This window comes from Silene latifolia, chromosome 10 (assembly GCF_048544455.1).
Source record: "Silene latifolia isolate original U9 population chromosome 10, ASM4854445v1, whole genome shotgun sequence".
In the NCBI taxonomy this organism is placed as follows: domain Eukaryota; kingdom Viridiplantae; phylum Streptophyta; class Magnoliopsida; order Caryophyllales; family Caryophyllaceae; genus Silene; species Silene latifolia.
In genome coordinates, this window is record NC_133535.1 from 164,444,436 (window position 1) to 164,455,277 (window position 10,842).

The window sequence follows — 10,842 nt, forward strand, 5'->3', positions numbered from 1 at the left end:
GGGAATTGCATCAAATGGATGTTCATAATGCGTTTTTACACGGGGATCTCCAAGAGGAAGTGTATATGCGTCTTCCTCCGGGATTTAGTCGTGGTAAAGAAGGGAAGGTATGTCGATTAAAAAAGTCCTTATATGGGCTACGGCAGGCGCCGAGATGTTGGTTTTCTAAATTGGCTGCTTCCTTGAAAGATTATGGGTTCATTCAGTCATATTCCGACTACTCACTTTTTTCTTATTCGAAAGACAAGGTACGCTTATTTGTTCTTATTTACGTTGACGACCTTGTTATTGCGGGAAATGATACCGATGCTATTAGCCGATTTAAATCCTATTTGGGACGCTGCTTCCATATGAAGGATTTAGGACCGCTTAAATATTTTCTTGGTCTTGAGGTTGCTCGTAGCCGCGAAGGTATTTACCTTAGAAAGAGAAAGTATGCACTTGATATAATTTCTGAAACCGGACTACTTGGTGCAAAACCCGTTGCTACACCCATAGAGCAGAATCATCAACTTGGTCTCGCCAAGGGCGAGCTGTTAGCCGACATTGAGTCTTATCGTAGGCTCGTTGGGCGCCTTGTTTACCTCGCAGTCACACGTCCAGATTTGTCGTACGCGGTCCATATTCTTTCCCGTTTCTTGAGTCAGCCACGGCAGGAGCATATGGCCGCGGCCCTTCGTGTTGTCCGTTATCTCAAGGGTAGTCCTGGGCAAGGCATACTCTTACGGTCTGACAGCTCTCTTACTGTTTCCGGATGGTGTGATTCTGACTGGGGAGGGTGTCCTTTGTCTCGTCGTTCTGTTTCCGGGTGGTTCGTGTTTCTTGGCACCTCTCCCATATCGTGGAAAACTAAGAAGCAACAAACCGTTTCTCTTTCATCTAGTGAAGCTGAGTACCGGTCTATGGCCGCCATTGTTTGTGAGTTAAAGTGGCTTAAAGGCCTTCTGATGAGTTTGGATGTTCCCTTACCTTCGCCTATGAAACTTTTTTGCGACAATCAGTCAGCTTTGCATCTTGCCCAAAATCCGGTCTTTCATGAACGCACTAAGCACATCGAGATCGATTGTCATTTTGTCCGCGATGCCATCACTGAAGGTCTTATTGCAACGGCCCATGTGTCTACGAACAACTCGCTGACATTTTTACCAAAGCCTTAGGGGTGCAGCAGTTTACTTATATTCTCCGCAAGCTGGGCACTCTTGATCTTCATGCTCCAGCTTGAGGGGGGTATTAGGATTATATTATGTATTTCGTAATATTGGCCCATATATTGTGAGCCCGTCTATGTAAACTATATAAGTCGTATTATGGCTAAGCAATAGACAACGATTACCCTTTCACAAACTTAACACAAAGTAAAATCACTTAAGTTTACCATCAATTATATTAATAATATTGATTTTATTACGTGATTATGTAGGTTCGACGACAAGAATACAAGGAATTTACTCGGAGAATTGTCATTAGAAGAGTTGAACGTGTTTAATTTCAACTTCAAAAGTATCGATTGGAAAGATTACTTCACTAACATTCATATTCCTGGTCTTACGCAGCATGTTCTTAAGAAGTCATTAGCCGCAAGACTTTAAGTACATGTTTGTCAAAATTTAATTTCTCTATTCTTGTTACAAGTTTTTTTTCAAAGTGAGCAACTACGGAGTATTATTTTTGGTACTGAATAATTTAAATCTTCACAACTCATTATTGTAGATTTGTAAAAGTAACATGTATAGAATGGTATGACGATACATTATGTGTTTTAAGCGGATTTAAACTGCACAAATCATGTACTTTTCCTGTGTCGATGATATGTTTACACTTTATTTATTTTGTGAGAAAGAAATAAAATAAGTGTAAACATATCACAACAAAAATTCAAGAGTAAGAAATGAGTAAAGTCACAAAAAAACAAAAACCATGTGATCATTCTTGATTAGGGAAAGTGGTATAAATTTATTTTGTTCAAAAAAACCGTGTTCTCACTTTCCACTTGATAGTTACACTTTCAAAATTTAATTTTTTTTTCTAAATTATCTTATTTTTAATTTTGTTCATTTAATTGAAATAAAATATTATAACTTTGTCAACTAAATACGGAGTGTGGGTAGGTCTTCTGAGAGACGGTCTCTTAATAAGCTTTATTGAGAGACTATTGTACAATTTAAAAAAAAAATGGTACTAAAGGTAATAAAATAGGTATAAATCATGATTAGTGATAAAATAGGTACATTTATTATATAAATAGGTACGAAATTACTATGTCACGATCAACAATAAAAAAGGTACGAAATACAAATAAAAGGGTATAAAAAATTGGTCAGACCGTCTCTCCTAAATTTTGTTTTTAATAAAAAATGCGGGGTGACAATTTCTCTTTCTATAGGAAAAGTTTGGTTATTTAACCATTAATGTACATTAAGTCGTTAACTTGATTGTTTTACAGGACCATATTGATTATTGTGGAGAAAACTTATTTTGAACAAATTTTATAGTTGACATTCATAGATGCGTGACAAAAACACAATTAAGATGCGTTCAAGGACACGTCACTCGTCCAAGGCAACTAGGCAACCACTAGTATTTTGCATACAGTCTTGTACATTACTTTACACAAAATTTAGGTGGTTTTTAGTCTATTCTAGAGGGAATTACTAAACGATAATGGAATGGCACCATAATTAAAGGGTCGTTGTAACGTTTGTATAAAGTAAATCTCTGATCTTGGACTATATAGTACGTAGTCATCTTATCTTACACAAATTCTCATTTATGATGGTTGATATCCGTCATAAATTTATGACGGCTTAAATAAAACTCATATGAAAGAATAAAGATAAGTCATTTTTGATTCCCTATATATTCTACTTTTTGTCTTATCTACCTATGTGGGTGATACTTAACCCGTCACAAGCTTGTTACGAATATATCCATGATCCATCACAGATGAGACCTATTGCTTATCTTATATCTATAATTGCACGCATTAATTATTACAGTTGATTATTAAATATAAACATAATAAATATTGCGTAAATCTCAAAAGACTATTAAATATTATTTATTAGGTCATTTATTAAATTAATTATGCTAAAAATGTATGGCGATTAAAAAAAGATATTTTGATAAAAAATCTAAAATGTAAATCATTATGTTTATTACGAAAAATGCTTTCAATTGAGTATAATTTCCATTTACTGATTAAAATATATTGATATACATAGATGATTTAAGTGAGTGTCTCACAATATTTTTACATTAAAGTAAAAAAAACTTTTTAGAAAAAATTATACAACTTAGCCCATTAAATCCATCACAAATCAATATATTTAATACAATTTTTTAAGAAAAATAGCCTCTCATAGTCTCATTAATGTTAATAAGTGACATCTCTCGTAAAAATTATTCCGTAATTATTATTTTTATTTAAACTTTCTTTTTTTTAGTTAAATTTTAGTTTATTTATTAGTTTATTTTTTCACTTGTGTTTATATCAATATATAGGAATTTTGTTTTTGTTAACCCTAAACATTTTCCTTGTGTCTCATCTACTACACTTAACCTGTTCATCTGCTAAACCTAACTTGACAATTTTAAATTTAAAACGGTTATTATCGTCTTAAATAAGGGTGTTGTATAATAATAATTAATCTACACGTACAATGTTAAAACCTAGCCTCTCCGTTACTATAAATTGTGATATTTCCTTACCAAACTGATAAACTCAAAAATTTGGTCATACCAAAATCTCTCTTATAAATAAGATGTAATTGAGTACATGAGAATTATGCCAATTTACACTTTTCTCACTCGTGTAGCAAAAAAAAAAAAAACAATGTCGTTCCATAAGCCAAATGATCAACAAAATGTTGGTATCATCAATTTTTTTAAGAGTAAAACAATTTTTATTACCGGATCCACAGGTTTTATGGGAAAAGGTACGTAGTATCACTAGTATGTACCTAAATAATCTTGTAAATTGCTATTATACAATACTTGTCTAGTAAGAGGATTTTGATTAAAAACACTTTTGATTTGCGGAGTACCTAAATAACCTTGTAAAAGTAGTTATGACGAAGTTTTCAAAAGTTAATATAATTAGGGATAAAAAGGGAGTATATGCTATGTTAAAAATATGAGTTTTCGTTATATAAAAATTAGATAATTGGTGACCGTTATTAGCAATTACATAATTTCTTTTCTTTATACTAAATCATTATTGTTACACCATGCATGTCAAATAACAGTTTTAGTAGAGAAGCTATTACGAGCATTGCCATCAATAGAGAAGATTTATCTACTCGTGAGAGCAAATACTGCAGCAGCAGCCAAGCAAAGAATAAAAACAGAAGTAAGATCAATTTCGCTAATTAAGAATAAGTCTCATGTTAAAACAGTTTTATAATAAAATAATGTAAAACCATATGCAAAAGGCTTTGATGCCCTTCTTATGAAAAAATGGTGATTGGCCAAGTTATTTTAGCAAGGTCATTCATTTGGTTTTACAATAATGCTTGTATAAAACTTTTTATACAAGAATTATTGATTACTTAATCATTAATAATACGGAGTAACAAATTTACCTTGTTCATATACACTTATGTTAAGGAAACGGTTTATTAGAATATACCGTATAGAATATTATAGTGATATTGTGTCTTGAAATATATTGAGTTATCATTTATAGAGATTCAAGGATTTCTATTAGGATCACCAGAATGTTATATATATTGTCTTCTTGTAATTGTTATGCATGGACACACAACTCGATAATATAACTATCGTTTATGAACGTCTTCTCCCTCCTTGTGAAATTTATCAAGTTAAAATCACTTTATACTAACTTTATGTAAAACGCATCAATATATACAAATACCATGATTCGTTTAAGTGAAGAGTTTGTAACTAATCAAAGATTTTCCTTCTAACAATAGATGATAGATTCCAAGCTTTTTAAGGTTTTGAGGGAGCAACATGGACAATTATATGAAGAATTTATGTGGAACAAACTCGTTCCAATTGCTGGAGATGTTTGCAAACCGTATTTGGGTATGCGTTCCGATTCAGCTCACTTGATCAGAGAGGAGGTTAATGTTATAGTAAATATTAGTGCCAATACAAATTGGTATGACAGGTACATACTTAATTTACACTATATAGTATATATTGAGGTTAACATATATTTTTTTTTTGGGTACATATATTGAGGTTAATATTATAGACATGGTAAAATTATGCCGGTTCGAATAACCCGACTTGCACCCAACCGGCCGACCTGATACTCGAATTTTGAGTCCGAGTATAACCTGTAATCTGAATTGACCCGAACCAATGTAACTCACCTGAATGTTTATTGTTACGATTTTCTTACCATTATCCCTAAAGAAGTTGATAATAACAAACACGAAAATGATCCCCCAGGCCAACTCCAATTGACCGACCTGAATTAACCCAACCCGAAACCCAATCTGGTTGACTTGATTGCCAGGTATAATAAATATCTACCTTTATACGAAGTAGAAGTATACATATTATTACCCCCTTGTCCCGGTCATTTGTTGTCCTATAACATTTTGGAGTGTCTCAGTCAATTATTGTCCTTTCTATTTTAAGAATAATGAACTTGTTGAGTAATTTGATTATTCATACTCAATTGATTCATTTATCATTTACTAATTTTATCTCCTCTCTTTTTTCTCGCTCTTTATGCCAAAATCAAAGGACAATAATTGACCAGAAGAAAGGAATACTTCGTAGTTTCTAAGGATTTGGGGGGTGATATAAGTTATAACACTCATACATGAGAGGATGATAATAAAATTATAAGTACTCGAATATATGATAATTTCTGCGTAGAAACAAGCAGAATATCTCTAAGGTATTTTGGAGGTTGTAACTAGATCTAATAAAGCTGACCTGATCCGATAAGATTAAAAGCTGAGACCCAAAAATGTTTGACTTGATTATGACCCGAAACTTCGTTTCCCTCAATTTGACCCGAACTTTGACTAACCCAATGTTGACCCGACTCGATCCAAAACCACAGGACTCGTAATTGACATCGGCCTGCTCTGAAATGACCCAAGATTACAAGTATATATGATGTCATATTAATATTATATAATCAAAATAAAGGGTATTAAATAGTTAATTTTGTCAGATAGTCTTTGTTAGTTACAGTTGTGAAAATTAAAGTGTTTTAACCATTGATCCGACTTAAAATGATGACACATATTCGAAATTGACCCGATCTAAAATGACCAGATCCGAAATGATCAGAACCGAAAAGATCGATCAAACCCAAATGATTCGACATACGAACATCACCCAAAATCGGAAATGACTCGACCCGATCTGAAATGTGTGGCAACCTTAAATGACCCGACCTAAATTAAACCGACCCAAGCCCGACTAGAGTGACCATTTAACTCGTCACCTCTAGTTATAACTACCCTCCTAAACCTTGTCAACCGGCCTAAACGTGAAGAGTTTCTGCCACTTAGTGTTTGCCAATTAGTATTAATTAATTGAGAAATACTTTTATCTTTTTGGAGGACGTTCTCCCTACAACCAAAGAAGAATTTTATAATATTTAATTTTCATTTTGTTCCTCCTCTTTTGTGTGTTGGGAGGACGCAAGTATTTCTCTAATTAATTACATGCTTATACAAGTAATATAGATAAAAGATGATATGTATCTAGATTAACAAATATTTTAATACTCCGTATCTTATATACGGATACTTATATATTATGGAATACAAAATGTACATACTACCATTATTAGAGTACATAATTTCGGACCGGTTAGGCTGGAATAATAGGTCTATAATTGTTTTTTAAATAATATTTTCGAAGAAAAAAATCAATTAAAAATAATTCCGGTTTTCCGGCTGGACTGGACCGAAAACCGAAATCTTAAAAGATGTTGAATCGGGACCGAATAGAAATTATTAATTCCATTTCCGGTCTGGTTGATTCCGGTCCGGACCGGATTTTGCACACACCTACTTGAAACCATGCCCAAATACCATACTATTACTCCGTATTAATTTAGCTATTCTTACAAAATAGGGGTAAGTCGCTAACGTCTTTAATAATTTGGATAATTTTCTTAATTAATCTTCACAATGATTCCATCTTTATCTTTATATATATGTGTGTATATATATTAGGTATGATGTCCTTCTTGAATCTAATGTGAGCGGAGCTGCCAAACTTGTTGACTTTGCTTTAGACTGCACGAACCTCGCTCTCTTTGTACAAGTATCATCTGGTACGTATCTATGTATTTTAGTGACTAGTATAGATCCGCGCATGTATGTGAGGCATACTTTTAATGTATCATACGGTATGTATATATGTATTTATTTGTTACAAAGTTGTCGAGCTCTATTAACGAAATTATCAAGTTATGATATAAAGTTGTTGAATTTAACACAGGGCCGTCTTTGGACCCGTGCGGGCCGAGCGGCTGAACAGGGCCCCCAATTTTTTGGATCAGAAATCAAAGTAAAAGCAAGAATAAATAAGTATAGTACACTAAATGTTCATTGAAAGATAGTGTCTTGGTGGATAATAATTAGGTTTCTAAACAAGAGATCTCAGGTTCAAGACCTAGTAGCCACATTTATGTACTGATCTTAATAACTTTGACGCGGTTAATATTACATTGGAATGACATGGTTTGATCGATTATCATGAGTGGATTAAACAGCGTATGCAAGCCAGGATTTACCCGGAGTTGCTTTAGAAAAGCCGATAGACTGGGGACGTTATTATATAGAAGATGAACAAAACAAGACATTGTCAGTTGATAAAGTCATAAATACTGAAATGAGGATAGTTTCGGAATTAGCTAGTCAGTTTCATGAAGAAGAGCAAACTGTAGAAATGAAGAAGTTAGCCGTGCGCCGGTATGCTATTTTATGACTCGCTATCTCATTTAATTTCAGCCAAATGCATATATGTTCGGGATTTACTCCACTTATATCAATTATTTGTATACATTTTTTTATTCTTTGTGAGTGATATTTTAATGAGTTCATTTTTAAAATAAAAAGGACAACAACTCACTAAGACACCCTAATATGGAGAAGGACAATAAATGACCGGGACAGAGGGAGTAAGTTTTAACCTGTGTATCAAGGGCGGTTCTTGAGGGGGTGCGGTGCACCCCCTCAAAGTCAGAAATAAATAAATTATTGTGCAATATACATTAATGTTATTTGTTTGGTTCAGTGGAAAGGAGCATTTATTCTAACCTAGAGGTCATGGGTTCGATTACTACAACCAACAATTTTTGTGTTTTTTTCTTTTAATTATTTTTCACCTATCATTGTACAAAATATGCCTAATAAATAATTAAATACTCTCTCAATAAATAATTAAATACTCTCTCCCTAATATAACAAGTAGTTTTAGTATTGTAATTATAAAATTCTTGATAAATATGTCCATCATTATTAAAAAATTACCAAAAAGAATAATTTGGTTGGTATATAATCAATGTTTTTTGCGTATTCTAATTTTGCGTCAGTTTGATAGCCTCGTATTCAAAAAATCCTTAAAAAAAAGACATCCTTTAAGAAAGACGTATGTGAAATGTATAAAATTTTATTATATTAATATTGATTTCGCCGCCACGTACTAAAAGTCTTTTAATTTTGTAAAATTTTCGCACCCCCTCTGTTCAATCCCTAGAGCCGCCACTGCCGTGTCGTGTATTACTAATTTACTATGGTACGTTTGTAGGGCAAAGTTCTACAAAATGCTCAATAGTTATACACTTACAAAAGCTATGGGGGAATTGCTAGTAACCAAATTAAGTGGAAAACTTCCGGTCGTCATTATACGTCCAAGTCTAATGGAAAGCACCATTAAAGAACCATTTCCTGGATGGGTTGAAGGATACAAGTAAGTTCACATGTGAAATGAAATGATATTTAAGCATAACTTATTGACTTATACGGAGGGAGTATACTTTACGTAGTTTGCTTTATTTTGTGAAAGAAAAATAATATAAGCATAACTTATTGACTTATACGGAGGGAGTATATGTTGAACCAGGCCACGTGCATTAAAATGTATACTATAGATAATTAATTAAGTCCTAACAAAAAAACTCCATTGAATTAGGTCGATGGACCCGATAATCTTAAGCTATGGAACTGGAACACTCGAAGGATTTGTTGCAAACCGGAATTCGGTTATAGATGTGGTGAGTTTCATATATGATTCTCTTTTACCTATATTCTATAACTTTCGCAAATCTTTTTGTTACAATAGTAACAGTAAGTCTTATATAAAGCAGTTTAATACTAAATTATTAATATATTTCAACATCTTTTATTAAAATACTTTTTAAGTCTTCCCTGTAATTATTGTAGAAATTTTTTACGTAAAATATAAGGCCTTACAATACATTTATTAGCACCAGCGTACCTTGTACAAGAGTTATTTGTGTCGTTTCAATATCATAATGTTTTTCCAAAGTAATTAACCCGATTTGATTCATGCTTCGAATTTAAGGTACCCGTAGACATGGCTGCCAATGCCATGATTGCGGCCATGGCCAAGCATGGGAACGAAGGAAAGCATGGATTGATGATTTACAATGTTACCTCATCCCATTTAAATCCAATTTTATGTCATGATTTCTTCAATTTCTCTACTAATTACTTCACATCGAATCCACTCAAGGACTCAAATGAGAAAGATATAATCGTCAAAGACATGAAATTCTTTGAATCAATGTCTGAATTTATAATTATTGTTGGAGCAAATGCTACAAGAATTAATGCAAAGCTCCAAAACCAGTTGCTGCGCATGGCTGCTATATATGAGCTACCTTTGACTGCTAATATTTGGTACCACTTTTAATCTATACTCTTGTACAATTAATCATTTTAATTAATCATTTTAATCAACCTTGTTGATCAAAATTAAATAGTGTAAGATTGATCATTATTCCATCCTATCTTGTTTTAAATATGATAATCGAGTTAGTTTTATTTAAAACCCTCTTTACGTTGATAAAAGTGGGCCAAGCCATTGGCCTTGGTACGGCACACATCCCATGGCGTGCTGGCTTGTGCCAAACTAGGTCATGTTGAGATGTATCAGTCGAATGGCCCACGTGCCAATTTCGTCTCTACTCAGATATACTACTTTTATTCTATTCAATAAACTTCTATAGTTCATATTTTTTTTCGAATATGCGAGTGAAATTTTAAAAGTAGGAAGTTTAAAAGTATGTAAAATAGGGTCGGGAGTACTGATTTTATTATATTGATCATATAGGTTTGACGACAAGAATATAAGGAATTTACTCGAAGAAATGTCAATAGAAGAGTTGGCCATGTTTAACTTCAACTTCAAATTCATCGATTGGAAAGATTATTTCACTAACATTCATATTCCAGGTCTCACCCAACATTTTCTTATGAAGAAGTCATTGGCTGCAAGACTTTAAATGCGCTTGTTTGTACTAGATTTGGTTATTATTGGACATCGTATTTTTATAAGTGTATTTTTTTAATTTCCTCAAAGCAAATAGTCCTTTATTTTGGATTGGTACTGAATAAAATCTTTACAACTTATTAATGTACGAGTAACATGTATTAGAATGGTAACATGTATTACGAATTTACGATAAAACTATAAAACAAACTAGGAGATGGGGTTGGATAACTGGATTGTCGTATAAATATATTTGATATCATATTTACTAACATCAAGTTAGTTAGTAAGCCGTTGATATAAAGCAAAGTTAGTTAATAGTTAGTTACATACAACTAACTCTCGGTTGTACTCAAAACCTAGAGTATTACTATAACATACTCC

At 32.9% G+C, this 10,842-nt stretch overlaps 1 protein-coding gene across 1 annotated transcript; it reads left to right on the forward strand.

Moving 5' to 3' along the window:
• Window positions 1-3,733: 3,733 nt before the first annotated feature.
• Window positions 3,734-10,606, forward strand: LOC141606868 (fatty acyl-CoA reductase 2, chloroplastic-like). Its single transcript, XM_074426216.1, has 9 exons — window positions 3,734-3,935; window positions 4,245-4,348; window positions 4,932-5,131; window positions 7,173-7,273; window positions 7,715-7,913; window positions 8,752-8,913; window positions 9,136-9,217; window positions 9,529-9,866; window positions 10,300-10,606. The coding sequence occupies exons 1-9, from the start codon at window positions 3,776-3,778 to the stop codon at window positions 10,469-10,471; spliced, it is 1,518 nt and encodes a 505-aa protein (XP_074282317.1). The 5' UTR covers window positions 3,734-3,775; the 3' UTR covers window positions 10,472-10,606.
• The last annotated feature ends 236 nt before the right edge of the window (window positions 10,607-10,842 follow it).